This window comes from Poecilia formosa, unplaced genomic scaffold, assembly GCF_000485575.1.
Source record: "Poecilia formosa unplaced genomic scaffold, Poecilia_formosa-5.1.2 Scaffold281, whole genome shotgun sequence".
Taxonomy (NCBI): Eukaryota; Metazoa; Chordata; class Actinopteri; order Cyprinodontiformes; family Poeciliidae; genus Poecilia; species Poecilia formosa.
Window position 1 is genome coordinate 403,517 of NW_006800220.1, and position 14,895 is coordinate 418,411.

The following is a 14,895-nucleotide window of genomic DNA, read 5'->3' on the forward strand; positions in this document are numbered from 1 at the left end:
GTGGAGGAGAGGAACTCTGCCCCCTCTGTCCAGGAACGGTACTGCACTTTTCCCACAGGCCCCAGGCTCGGAGCCAGCCTTGGAATGGCTCTGCTAATGACTGTCGCACAAAGGCCAAATGTCTCGCAGTGAAGCTGGACGAAGCTGGCAGGAGTCGGCTGACTCGGTCTCTCGGCAGAGTTCAAAAAGTAGAACCAGTCAGCGATTACCATCAGCAGTTTTTGAGTTCGCTCTCCTCTGGCATCAGCAGCTTCCTCAGAGACATTTCACCCACTTTTCTCCCAAACTTTCATAAGTTTTCTCATTTCCACTAACAGCTTAAGCTCATGCCCTTTAAAATGATCTGCTGGATCTCAGAGCGTCTGGCGCTGAGTGAAGCTTTGAAATGAACTCTCCAGGCATGACACCGCTCCTTAAGTGAATTTAGAGCAGGAGCAGAAGCTGTGGCGAACTGTTCGGTGCAGAAATATTAGGTTTGTCAGGGCGAGGTTGGCCTTTTCTGCCTCCCTCTCTGGGCTGAGACATCTGGCCACCTGCCCGGGTTGCAACACCGAGGAACCGATGAGCTGAAGTGAGCACTTTTAGTTCGAGCCTCTCCACTTAGCACACAGCCAAGGACAAAAGGTGTATGCCTGTGTGTGTGTGCACGCGTGTGTGTGTACACACTGCTGTAAGGACGTTAGTGGAGCATGAACAATGAAAACATTCCTTTACAGTAAGTGTGGTCCAGGGATCACAGGCTGAGGTGGCCCATCCTTTACAACAGCCACATACATCCGAATAGATTACAAAGTCAATTCAAAAGGTGAAACTAATTGATTAATTACCCAAAGACTGATATATTCCATTCATTCCTGATTATTTCTTACAGGTTATGACTGTTCCTCAGAAAAATACACTTACAAAGAACCATTTTTAGTTTTAATTAAGGAATATACAGGAATATGATTATAGGGAAGGCAGATTTGCATTTAAGTCTTCTGGAGAGAAATGTTGAGAGCACAAATGTAGGTCCTCCGGAAGTTATGTTCACTTCCGACCCGCTTCGCTCTTTTTTTCTTATCGTGTGGGAAGGGATCCAGATTCACCTCACTGTTTCTTTTTATTTTTTAAATTACAGGCAACAGTGGCACAGTGTGGCATTATCTAAAACGTTAGTTTGCTTCTTACTAGACATACGCATGTTTGACGTGTCAAATAAAGCGTTAACCGCAGCAGATTGTTGCTAAAGAAGCTGGGTGTTCACACAAGCTGCATTTCCATTGACCAATAGAAATGACCAAAACTGTAATTCCAATTGCACAAATTGGAATTAGAAAAATAAAAAAATACATTTGTTTAATGAAAACACAACCGTTTCAATAGAAAACCTCAAATTTTTCTATTATTTTTGCATATTGATATGCAAAATTGTGATAAACAGTTGTAGGACGCTGACAACATTCTGGCTAATGTTAAAACAGCAAGTTAATGAGGGTAACTATGGCAACCAGTGACAGTTTAAGCTCAAGTTGCGCGTGCATCCGCTTTGTTTACAAACTGCTCTCATTTCTAAGTGTAAACCTTTTCCAGGAGGTTTCAGAGTGCGTCCTTGTGGGTCACGCAATAATTTGGAGGTGCCTTTGATTGACCCAGTTATTAAAAAGCGTGTGAGCCAGATTGGTGTGATTAAAAGCCGTGAGATCAGCTGCAGGCAGAAGCAGCGGCGTTGCTCCATGAAGAAGAAGAAGCGGATCGTTTGCCTTGAGTCGGTCTCTGCGTGGAGACGCTGTGACTTTGCTCTCTCTCTCTCTCTCTCTCTTGCTGGAGATGAAAGCGGCCTGACAGTTGTGGAAACGGCCACAGGGTAAAAGCTGTCATCATCAGACATGAGGTGGCGACGCTTTGTGCTGCTGCTGTCCTCATGGCTGTTTGGCCCGTCAGACAGCCAAACACGGTGTGTCTTCATAGTTAGCATGGAGGTGCTGCTTTAGTCAACCATGTGTTGGTGAACCGCTGAGGATCCATACAGTGGATCTGGAGGAAAGAGTCACAAAACATGTTGACTTTATTTATTATTTTGATTTTTGATACTTTGACCAAAGCAACAATGTAAAATAAACACCTCATAACTATTTATTGTAGTCAATTTCAAGAACATGTTTTTGTTGTGTTGCAAATACGCAACTAAATCATTCGAGGCGCCATGATGGACCCCGGAAGTGAGGAAAGGGAGAACTGAACAGAGCAACTGAAATTGTTTTCTAAAGTTGTTTTTGCCAGTTTATTCATGACTTCTACTTGTTCGAGTTCAGATAATTTGTCTGTGAACGTAACTCACCTGATTAGGGCTCATAGACAACGGGATTTATAAAAGTTGGAAACAGCTAGCTTAGAAACCGACTCGTTCCTCCTCCCTCCTGACGTGTTGATCAGATTACTGACTTTACCTGAATTCACACCACATGATGTCACTATGTCATAAAAAGCGTTTGCCTTTACACCGGAGCAGCATTAGAAACGTACAAAAGAGGAGATGCTAACCAGTTTTTTCCATACATGCTAGGCTACATGACGGTGCGGCACTGTCTCCATGGTTACCAATAGCTAGACGCACCTTCTCCATAACGCGATAGTTGATATATTTCTATGGTAACACTTTATTTGAAGGGGGTTGAATAAGACTGACATGACACTGTCATAAACATGTCATAACACCTGTCATGAACATGAATAAGCCTTCATCGGTAAATTATGACACTTAATAAAAAGTTGACATTATTCAAAATGTCTTTGTTATGACAACTTGACATTAACCAGGAAATCATTACTGATATAAATTTGTTATAAAAGTATTACTGATCGCACTTTAAAAATTGGGTAACTTTATGTTATTAAAGGTAAAGTTTAAACAGTGATGATTTCTTGGTTAATGTCAAGTTGTCATAACAAAGACATTTTGTCAACTTTGTATTAAAAGTGTCATAATTAAAAGTGTCATAATTTACTGAATGACACTTTATGACCACAGTCATAAATATTCATGAAGGTTTATTCATGTTCATGACAGGTGTTATGACATGTTTATGACAGTGTCATGACAGTCTTATTCACCCCCCTTCAAATAAAGTGTTACCATTTCTATTCATAGTTACTTATAAAGTACATGAACGTTAATCTTCTTGCCTTGTAAAAAGTGTTTTCTACAAATCCGCGATTTGATAGTCATTGTGATTAACAGCTGCTGTCCTGACTAAAAGTTATCAAATGAAATGACGAGCTTGGTTTCTATCCTTCTCTGTTTGTGCAGCCGGCCACGCAGCATCCTTTTTTTTTAAAAGTGAAATCAACTAAATAGAAGCGATATTAGGTTACCGATGTCTTTTTAATGGAAATTGGCTGATTACACCACTAATAATAATAAATTTCTTTGGTAAAGTATTTCAGATCATTACTATTCTAAACCAGTCTATTGTGGACCTTTGTAAAGGTTCAATCCCACTTACTGCTACAGTATTTATGTAAAACAAATGATTATTAGACAATTTACTAACTTAATTTTAAAATTACTCTTGGATTATTGGGTTATTTTTAATATGTGTATAAACTTTACATAATGATACAAAAGCCTTTTTGGATACGAGAGGCAAAATGTTGATTTTTATTTTGTTTCAGTAATAAAGGATGGAGTGGAGCAAAGATGAATATTGTGGAAATAAATGAATGTGTTTCTTGAATAGTATGTTGGTTTCCCCTGATGTCTTGATCTTGGATTGATTTTCTTCCTAAAACATAACAAAGAGCTGCTACATTTGAGCCCGTCCTCGAGCTCCTGTCAGTTTGGGATGCAACATTGCTCCCCTGGGACCGACGTGAAAAGCAGAGCAGCATCCTCACTTTTAGCACCTCATGCTCTACTTTGGGTAAATTCCCATATTACCGTCTCTGAGTTGCTGTTCACACATGAGCGGCCTGAGTGACAGTGGCATTTATGAGCTTTTTTCCGACTGCAGACCCGTCCGTTCCCTGGAGGCTGGGATGTTTTTTTGAACTGCACTCCCGCTGAGTTGAAAGTATCCAGCTGTGCGGCTCGGCCTCCAAAAGGCCCGGCTCCACCCGCCGTCAATGAGCCAGATTGACTGGACTGCAGAGTGAACCGCACACTGCAAAAACACAAAGTCTTACCGAGTACCTGTGGTCCAATTTCTGGTGAAAATATCTTAGTGCACTTGAAATAAGACAAAACTAACTCATAAGGAACCTTTCAGCAAAATACAGGAGCTTGTTTTAGTCAATAACTCTAATATTGATGAAAAGATACTTCAATAATAACCAGATGCGGGTCGAGTACCCAAAAATTATACTGTAGTAAGAGTAGAGATACTTCACAATAAAATTACTCAAGTAAAAGTAAAAGGTATTGAGTACTGATCAAAATATCAATCATTTAATTAAAAATTACATCATCAGAGGGACCAAAATATAAAGTTATGTGGAAATTCTGGTATTTTAAGAACCAAAATGACAATAATTCATAGACTAACAAAAAATAACAAAATCAGCTAAAATAAAATGTTTCCATTTCAGTTTCTCTCAATAAAAAAACTTAAACTTTAACAATAACTGCTGTGTGTGTCTGGTGAATGTTTGGTTACTCGAGTAAATGTGAATAAATGTGACTTAGTTGTTACCTAATTCTGTGTATAACATGGAAAATCAGGTGATATTTTGTGTTTTTTGCAGTGTACATACAAGTCGGTCCAGCGTCATTGTTATCCGAATTAACAGTTTCTGGCTTTAACAACGTATTCCTCCCCAGTTGGATGTTTAGATGTTTATGGTGGTTTTCTCATCAGTTGAAAACCACTGAGGGCCTGAAAGTGACATGACCTGAAGCGGATCTTTCTGTTAGCTTTCGCTGAGCAGAGAGAGAGTGTTAATATTAAGTGGAAGAGATCCTGTGTGTTTTTCCTATTCTAATAAGTGCCAGTCAGTGAGACTCGGGCATTTCTGCTCTAACATTCAGAGGCAGGCAGCGTTTCTCTGCTCTCCTCCCCTCTGGTCCTCCTCTCCGTGTGCTGTCTCTCTGCCTCTAATCAGGTGGCCATTGTATATGGATTTACTGCCCTCTGCGCCCCCAGGAGGGAGATTTGATTTTTTTTTCCCCCCCTCTGCACTGGCTAATCTTTGCCTCTCCTATCCTGTTTTGCGTTTCTAATTTCATCTCCACTCCTCCTGCAGTTTCCCTTTTCCTGAAGATGATCAACCTGAGTTCCTGGAAGGATGAATTTATTCCCTGGTTTTCAGATATATTCCTACAAACATTTTCTCTCTTTACTCTTCATCTCCTTTCATTAGACTATCAGATAATATCAGTTAGATAACTTAGATAAATGATAATTGTATCATTTATAATTTGTGTTTAAAATCCCACAAAGCTGTCTGTATTGTTGGTACAGTAATTCACCTGTTTTGATTTGTCACATATCCCTAAGATAATTCTTTCTCACACTGTGGTTCCTGGACCACTGGTGAGACGCAGGTGCCCCCTAGTGGTCCGCGAGGTACTGCATGTAAACAACTGTTTACTGGTCGTGACGTTAGCTCAAACTGTGACGCTACAGTTAGCTTACCAAAGGATTGTGTTTAAAAACATCAGTGGAAAATGGCATATGACCGGGTCACTAAAAGGAAAGCCTACCGGTGGAAAGTTTCTGAGGATGATTTGCAGAGCTTTTGCTTTTGAACACTACGATACATAGCATGTTCACATGCTGCGCCCCACGCTGACTAACTGCATCTTAACAGCTAAAATAAAATGATTTATGTTGGGCTATCTACTGGCTGAAATAAAATGCCCTAAAATGTCATTAGTGAAACACAACACTTTTAGTAAAACACTTGTTTGATTTCCATGTGTTTTCTATGATTGGAAAGCTTAGAATCCATACTGTAAATAACCCAAAGTGCCCTGTTGTTGTTGAAGTGTTCTTGGTTTTATTGTGGCCAGTCACATTTACAAAACATCGCCACTCTTCACATTCAGACATTGAATTCAGACCAAAGACATTGACTTAAGAAACTAATATTTTTAATATATTAAGATGTTGTGCTACTGTGGGGGCCGTTTCAAGTTAGGTGGTTTATGAGTTTTCCTCAGCCTGAAAACGTTTGACGAACACTGCCCTAAAGGATACGCTAAAGTGGGTATACGATAAAAATATTACTTGAATACTTTAACAAGGTGCTTCATCTGGTTAAACTGTACTTCACCATATTTAGTTTTGTCAAATACTTTTTTATTTTCATGAAAAAGGTTCTAACAGAGTGTTTTTCTTTGTTTTGCAGCCATTCCCACTCTCCTGGTTCCATGGCTGCAGCAGTGCGAAGCAGCGAGTGGTCATGTGGACGCTGCACCTTCCTGAACGCAGGCGCTGCGCCCCGCTGCTCCATCTGCGAGGCGCCGCGCCAGAAACCCGATCTGAACCAGATCCTGCGGCTAAGCAGCACCGAGGAGCAACGCTGGGCCTGCCCACGCTGTACGCTCAACAACCCACAGGGATCCGGAGCCTGCTCGGTCTGTGGCTTTGGCCCATCGTCCGCCACCAACACCCCACCTACCACAACCATAGCCGTCACTGCCAATGGCCTCCCATCTGCTCCAGCTGAGCCCCCGACACCCGCAGTCACCCCCACGGTGCTACTTGAGCCCAATGGACAGCAACCGGTCAAAGAGGACGTGTTGCGCCGCTCGGAGAGCAATGGAGAAGTGAGTGGCCATGAAGGGCAGAACCCCGGTTGGGCTTGTGCCCGGTGCACGCTCCACAACACCCCAGTGGCTTTATCATGCTCAGCCTGCGGCGGACCCAGAAAACTGTCTCTGCCTAAAATCCCCCCAGAGGCGCTGGTAGTACCTGAAGTACGTACGCCTGTCGTCGGGTTCCCCGTTCACCCAGCACCGTCAGCACCCTTAGTCATCGACCTCACAGACGAGTCCAACACCCCCACTCCGTCTGATCCTCAAGAATCTCCCCAAGTTTCGTCACAGGGTCTCTCTTCGCCTTATCCAACATTCCCCTCCCTCCAGAACAATCCCGTGCCCCGCAGCCGGAGAGAAGTTCCCCCACCAGGCCGCCCGCAAAACCAAGGGACCAACAGTCCCAGCCCCACCTCCCCGTCCACGGCAGTCGTGCCCCCACAGCCCGGCCCGCAGCGGCCAGCCAAACCCAAACACGCACAACCCCAAGAACCTTTGTACCCCAGCAAGCGCCTCAGCATCTTGGAAGAAGAAGACCCTCAGCACCACCCTCTGACTCCGGCTAACCCCACCTGGAAGTGCCCTAGCTGCTCTTTGCCCAACGCTGTTAGCTCAGCCAAGTGTGAGGGCTGCCGATCGTCAAGGGCCGGCGCTGACCTCATCGACCTTGTAGGCTGTGAAACGGTACGATTTACCCCGGCTAGCCCATCCAGTCCGGACTTTAGCACCTGGGCATGCTCCAAGTGCACCCTGCGGAATCCCACCGGCACACCCAAGTGCTCAGCTTGTGGTTCTTCCAAACTGCACGGCTTTCAGGAGCAGCAGACCCCTCTGGCCCGCTGCTGTCCACATTGCGGCTCTGCTTCGTGCTCTTGTCCGCCCTCCTCCACCCCGTCGGGTCATAAAGCACGTAAACAGGCCCGGGTCTTCCCTTCCGCTGCCGGCGCTTCCTCCGGTTCGTCGGCCTCCACCTTGTCTGGCCTCCAGGAGAAAGCAGGACAGTGGAGCTGCCCTGCATGCACGCTTCTCAACGACGTCAAGGCCAAGAACTGTGCAGCGTGCCACACAGCGCAGCAGTACCTCACCCTGCGCAAGGTGGTGAAGCCTCTGAAGAGGAGGGAGAGCATGCATGTGGAGGCTCGTCGACGGAACGACGAGGGAGAAGCCAAGGAGCTCTGGGAGAACATCGTCAGCTTCTGCAGAGAGGTAAGAGGAGCTTTAAACGTGACCTATTCTGCTTCCTTAAACAGGTTAGGATCAGTCTGCAGGCTGTATAAAACATGATCATTACGCTTTTTGCACAAAGTAATTTATAGATAATGAGATTTTAGTCTGTCAGTTCTGCCTCTTTTGAGCTCCTTTCAGAAAGAGCCGTCACTTTAAATCCAAATAAGCTGCTGGCCACGCCCCCCAACTCAACGTTTTACAGATGCGCAATTATTCAAACGTACATCTTTGAAAAGCAAAAGTGGAGCCTCCTGCACAACCAGTAAAAATGTAGCAAGTGGTTTCTGGGTGGTAAGTCAACAACAAAGCACTCATCTTTTCCAGCAGCCATTGTACCAGTGCATAACCAGCTAACCATACATGCTGGAGTTGCTAGGCAATGCGCAGGACTTTGTTGGGGTTGCTAGAGAAGGAGGTTTTTGATATGGCTTGTTTTCCAGACACCAGAAAGCATGAACTTATTGCCAAAAATCAGCTTGGTGGGTTTTTTAAGCACTGAGGCTGGATTTAGAAGCAGTAGAAACCCAAATAGATTAAATAAAACATGCAAAATAAAGTAAAGGACATTAACCGATATTAGACCAACGTGGTTTGTTGTTCCTCAGCCAGAGAATCAGAACGGGTCATTTTCACGTTAATAAAATGTCACTTAGAAATGATAAAACTGATTTACATAAATCACGCTATTGATCTCATCATCTCTGCAGTCATATGTCTTAATACTGCCGGCCTAATTTAGAAACACTGTCTGTAAACAACAGCTGGTGTTTGCAGACACTCTTTACGTTGCCGACTAGCACTGCTTCAAGCCTGATCTATAAAAACCAGCGAGTGGCATTAAAATAGTCGACAGTGTCAGTAAACCGTGCCACAAAGCCTGAACATTGCTGCTAAAATGCTGCAGCTCCTTTCGTGGAGTTAATTAAAACTGAGCGTTCCTGTTATTCTGATGCTAACTTGATTTTTCTCAGGGTTTTGGTGGCTCTGCCTCGGATCAGGTGAATTCTGAGTTTAAAGCGACGCTCATGATTGAAATGTTGGCTCGTCTTCTCAGAACCTCGTCCGGGTCGGGGTGAAAGTCGTTCTTTATCTCCTGTGTGAAGAATTCTGGAAAACTGTGGGAATGTGGAGGAATACGGAAAAGACAGTTTAATGTTCCAGCTTTCCTGTCCTCCTGTCCGTCCGTTCATTCAAGGATTCAGGGAATTTTTTCCGTCCATCAGTTTAGTATCTTTTCAGCCAAGCGTTATCCATCAGTCTCCCCCAAAAGTTAAAGAGCAACTTTCTCATTTGCAGTAAAATTAGATCTTTTTACTTTAAATCTGTCAGTTTTCCCATGAAAAACGTTTGAGGCCTTTTCCTGAAAGCTCAGGTCTGCCATGATGAATTTTAAATCCTGTGTCTGTAAGCGCTCCGTTTTACCGAACCTCTCCCTGAAACTGAACAAGCCCGGGCCTTGGATCTGTTGCATTTTCACTTTGGTCTCAGATACGGGCCAGATAAGACGGATTCAAAGCTCGTCTCTTCTCACTTACGCTGGTGTGTGTTGGCGTCAGAGCTGCTGCGCGGGATCAAGTAACGGCTCAGAGGAACTAAAGTCATCGAGTTCAACTCGACTGCATTAACCCAGAACTGCTCCTGCCAACAACCTTCTTCTCTTCTGGTTGATCTAAACGGATCATTTTCCTACAAAAATCTAAATCAGTTTTATTTGGGTTTTTTGTTGTTTATTAATTGCATGTCACATAAAATATATATTAAAAACTTGTCATTACCAACATGACAATTGAAAAGGTAAAACTTAATTCTTAAAAAATAAATTCTGGTTGTTCAGCTTAGGGACTAAAACATTCTTTAAAAGTATTTTCTTAAACTTTGAGACCCTTTATGTCTTAAAAATGTGTAGATAAAAACTTCTATGCTTTTTGAAAGGTTTGTGAAATCAAAAGCAATAATTTTACCAAAATTGTTGAAATATCAACTACGTTAACTTCCCACGTCTCTAATTTACGGTAAAATTCTGACAAACACAGAAGAAACTTTTATGTTTGAAAGTTTTGAGCAATCAAAAGCATAACTTTGCCAAAATTGTTGATTTAAAAAAATATATATGTATTTTTTTTTTCAGGAAATATCTGCAGTCGCACTATAAAAAAAGTCCCTAATTTATGATAAAAATTTTTCAACCTCAGAATTTTAACAAATTTTACCGTAAATTAGAGACATTTACTGAACGGATATTACCATAAAAATTTTACCGAGTGTAAAATCCATACTGTAAATTTATTCGTATAAATACGGATTTTACCATAAAATATGTTAAATTCTGGTAAGTACAGATATCTGTGTTTTGCCTTAAATTTGAGACTGTTTTTTTTTCTTTCTTTACAGTGTATGGCAGGTTTTCCCACAAATGCTTTAGTGGTGGTTTCAGTGTTTTCACTTGTTTCAGAATGTAATTGAAGTAGAATAATCAGACGTCTGTTTTACGGTGGAACTGCTTTCGCTCTTGTATCTCTTCATTCTTTCTTTTAGTGGAGCTCAAGTTTAGTTTTTTTTTTTTAAATAACAGAATGAAACAAATGGTACATAATACATATTCATAAATCTTTGTGAAACCAAAACAATGATTGATTCTGTGCTTTTTACTCGTCTTTAATGGTGAAAAAGTAAAGATATCTCTAAGCGGTGCAGAAATGATATTTATAAGCAGCGCAGACTTCATGTGCTCTTGGAGTCTCTGAGCACATTTCCCTTAAATTAGCTCTCCATGTCGCTGTGGTTCTGCTTCTGATCCCTCTCAATCTCTCAATCCTAATAGCTTCTGTGATTCTCTGCTTCCCTTTGATTTATTCGCCACATTTATAGTATCAGCAGCTGAAAGCTAAATGAGCTGCGCATTCGGAGAGCTTTTATATCCACAGGTTCTTCATTCTGATGCATTTGTCTCTAACACGTACCAGCAGACCCATCATTAAGGAGGGAAAATAAGTCTTTGTTATCTAAATGTACAGAGCCAGTCAGAAGTTTACATACCCTCATAATTAGCTTTAATGTCTCGTTAAATTCAGGCTTTTGAAGTGAGGATGAAATGTCTCTAAATCCACACAGACTCCAAATTATACCTGCAGGCTTAGGCATATTCATAAACAACAATTTATATTAGATCAATCCAAAGAAAGAAATCTCATTGTTGTAATTATGATGCATGTAAATGTGGAACTCTTCTAGTTAGAATCGGTAGAGCTCTTTTAAACTGGTCGGTATTCACACCAGCCCCGCTCAGTCCGCTTTACTCCAACTCAAGTTTGTTTGTCTGCTGTTGGTCTCAACTAAAACATTTTGTTTACATTTTATTTGTTCTTGTTTATTTTTATTTTGGATATTTAAAATCTTTTTTGGCTCCAGTGTTAAATGTTCATTATCATTTTAAGGTTCCTGATCTTAGCATATGTTGTCACTATTATTATATTATTGAAAATAGTCTGAAAACAACAATATTATCGTTTATCGCGATAACGTCTTGGATAATTTGTTGTTTTCTGTAATGTTCATAGATCAAACCACGTTGAGCTCCTTTGTTCAGCTTCCAGCGCCTGATTGGTCCGATTCCCTGCAACAGCTGTTTGGAGACACAAAGCCGCCTTCCCTAGCAACTCTGGGCTCGGATGTGGCAACCTTTATGTTCCCGCTTTGTGCGACCCGGCTTCAAGCTCAGGTCTGCCGAGCAGAACCTTTGATGAGCCTTTATTAGGTTGTCATGGATATGTGGCGGAGCCTGTCGGAGGGGTCCGTTTAAATCCCGATCGTCAGGACCGCTCACTCTAGAGCTAATGAGACAAATCTGATTAAACGTGAGGAGATGCCGACGCCGCAGAGCTCCGATTCAGGTGGCGGGGTTTGACTGAGGGTGTGTGGCCCGTTAACACGCCAGCATTGCACCAATCGTCCCGTGTTTACAGTGAAGCATGAAGTGAGCTTTAGGATGCATTATTAATGGCTTCTTTGAAAGTCACAGGGCACGGCTGTGTAAGCGTGGGAGGCAGCTTGACTCAGTAGGGAGGAAGGAGATCGCATATTCTCCTCTCGCTGCCTAATTTGAGTCTTTTCTCTCCTGGACTCATATTTTAACTCTCTTTAGCTTCTCTGGGCTCCTCAGTGATTTCTCATCTCCTTCCCTTCATGTCCCATCATATCTGTCCCCACATATGTTTTATTCTCCTTTTTGCTGCTAATATCTCAAAATATTATACTCCATCCACTCAACTGTGTTTCCCACAATGTGTGCTAACGCTAAGGTGAACACGGGGCAGAAACCTATATTTAGCAGCAGAACAAGATGGGAGAGGAAGTGAATTTAATCACTATCAGCATAATTTCCTGCAGGTTTTTTTTATATATACAAGGGCGTAAACAGGACAAGATTATTTACACTCCTTAAACTTTTTCATACTAAAGCTCAATGTATTTTTTACTGAAATTTTATGTGATAAAACAAAAACAAAAGGATTTTAGAGAACAGGAAATGTCTTGAAGACCAAGAAGACAAGAAATGGTAGTCTGATCACTTCAATTGGAGAAATGTTCCCTGATTTCAAAACTTGAAGTGGTGCTTGTAGTCCCAGTTACCAGCAGAGTGCAGATTTACCCTGCGGATCATCATCATTTGACATTTGATTAAACATAAATGAGTTTAATTCCTGTCCATGTGAGGAAGTTGGGATTCACCTGGTGTGCTTGACGCCACAGCAGGTGAATCGTTCAGAATTTGATTTTATTGTTTATACGCAGTTATTCTCTCAGTGGGGTTTGTCTCTGCAGAACAGGTTACATGTATTCATTCTTGTTTTAAAAATTGATGGCATTGACAGGATTTTTTTGACATCAACAGTCAAAATGTGCAGAATGAAGCATCTCCGTGTGTAAAAAATGTCCTATTCAAAGTCCAGAACTAAATAAAAAAGCAATATACTTTCACTGCACTGAGAAGTATTGCTGGTGTAAACATTCGTCTTCCTAATCCGTCTGATTGAAGGTACTAAAACTAAAACCAGAAGAAAACCTCAGCAGAGGAAGTTTAATCCAGATAAAAGCTTTCTGTTTCCCTTTTTTTACACGTTGGCGCTGCTGCATGTACAGATCTACAGCGGATGTTTCAGCCTGCGTGATTGTTTTTCTTGCCTTTTATTGGATCAAGCAGATGGTGTTGTTGTTGAAATGTAAGTACAGGCTATTGCGGGCTTTGGCCATATTACACCGAGCAGCAAAGCCCAACAGCAGAGTCATGTCATAAAAAAAACTCTCTTCTCACCTGAGGCCAATTAGTCTCTGCTGGTCGTTGAATTTCAACTCTCTGTGATTGATTTAGTTTTATTTTTTTCTTCTGAGAGCGCTCGATGCCAGCGCTCCAGAGGGTGTCGGCTCAGAAGTAAACACCGCTTGTAAACTGTGAAATATTTCAAGGCTTTTTCTTAGCGATCAACAGAAATATGCTCCAGATTTTCTGCTTCTTTTTTTTTTTTTGCCGCCCTTTTCTCCAGCTGGTTGTTGAAGTTCTGACTAACCGCAGTGACACATTCCCCCCGTTCTGCTCGTGCCAGCCTGTTCCCGGACAGTTCTGTCTGAATAAGGACTCCGCTGTGAAATCCCGTCCTATAGCCTCGTCTTTGTCTGCAGATTTAAGATATCATTGAGTCTCATGCAGATATTTGGTAGCGAGCTTTCCTCCCTACAGAGTCGCTGGTCTGCCTGCCAGCTCTGTGTCGTCTGGGAGACGACGGGAACGCAGCAGGTTTTCCCTGCGCAGCGTTGAATTCGCTGATTCCAGTCGGAGGTCTTAACATGCTGGCACCGGTTCAGGGATTGAGTCAGAGACGGTGCGGCCATGTTTACTTGGCAAAGACTCATCCATGCTAATAGATGTCTCATCCTGACAACATGTGCAAATAAAAGAAAATAAATTGCTCTTTTTTGTGGGTTATTTTCATTTTTGTCCCTTATTGCTTGAATTAAAGTGCCAGTACCATGTTCTAAAGTTATTCACTCATCTAAAACATACTTGGAGTGTTCCTTTGATTTATTCACACGTTTGAGAAATCCTTTAATCTCACATAGCAACCAGTCAGCTGTGCAAAATGCACCGCTGGATCTGGCCCCGCCTTCGAGGCGTAGCTTCTCCCCCTCTCAGCTCCTTCAGACTAGCCAGGAGCAATTAGCAAACGCCTGGTGGAACTGAGCATCATTATAGGAGCTGCTTCTCAATGAGACCCGATTTCAAGGCGTTAAAGTAGGAAGTAATTTTATTTTAAGTCATATAAAATTAAAATTTTAAGAAGACATATCTTCATGAGGTTGTCTTGGTAAGGCAGAGTATCTTCAGTCAGAGGCTTCTTCAGATTCGCTGTAATACAGACTGCTACAGGAGATCTTTCCTGCCAACAGCGGCTACAATAACTCTGTGAAGAATCTGAAATAATGAACTACAACAGCATTTAATTTCCCTTTGGGATTAATAAAGTGTTTTTGAATTGAATATTTGATAAATACAGCACTTTTTTAACAACTGAAGGTATAATAGTTACTTGATTATGGTATAAAATTCCTGGAAAATCCATAATACTGCCCCTTTAAAATTGCAGACAGGTCAGTGGTGTTTGCCCTGCAGAGGGTTCAGATTTAAGCCTGCGACCTCCTCATCCTGTAAGCCACATGGGACGGTCGAGGTGGAGCGGATGCATCGGTGTGACTCCGTCTGGGAACCGATGCTGCATCAAGGCTGCAGAATAGGATTGTGGGGGATGGTTAGCAATCAATTCGCTTCACTGTGAGCCACCAGTTGTGCCTTGCAACACAACAGGCTCACTCCTTCCACAGCGATAGGAAACAGAAAACGTTTTGCTGTGTGCTCTCTGCGGCGCGCTCAGATCAGCAGA

General features: G+C 42.3%; 1 protein-coding gene across 3 annotated transcripts in view; it reads left to right on the forward strand.

The window, feature by feature from the left end:
• The window catches only part of capn15 (calpain 15), a 56,022-nt gene that overhangs the window by 20,210 nt on the left and 20,917 nt on the right, over nt 1–14,895 (forward strand). For all 3 annotated transcript variants that reach the window (XM_007571454.2, XM_007571453.2, XM_007571451.2), the window contains one exon: nt 6,328–7,942. In XM_007571454.2, coding sequence (XP_007571516.1) covers nt 6,350–7,942 — 1,593 coding nt within the window. In that variant the 5' untranslated portion in view covers nt 6,328–6,349. The remainder of the gene's footprint in view (nt 1–6,327; nt 7,943–14,895) is intronic.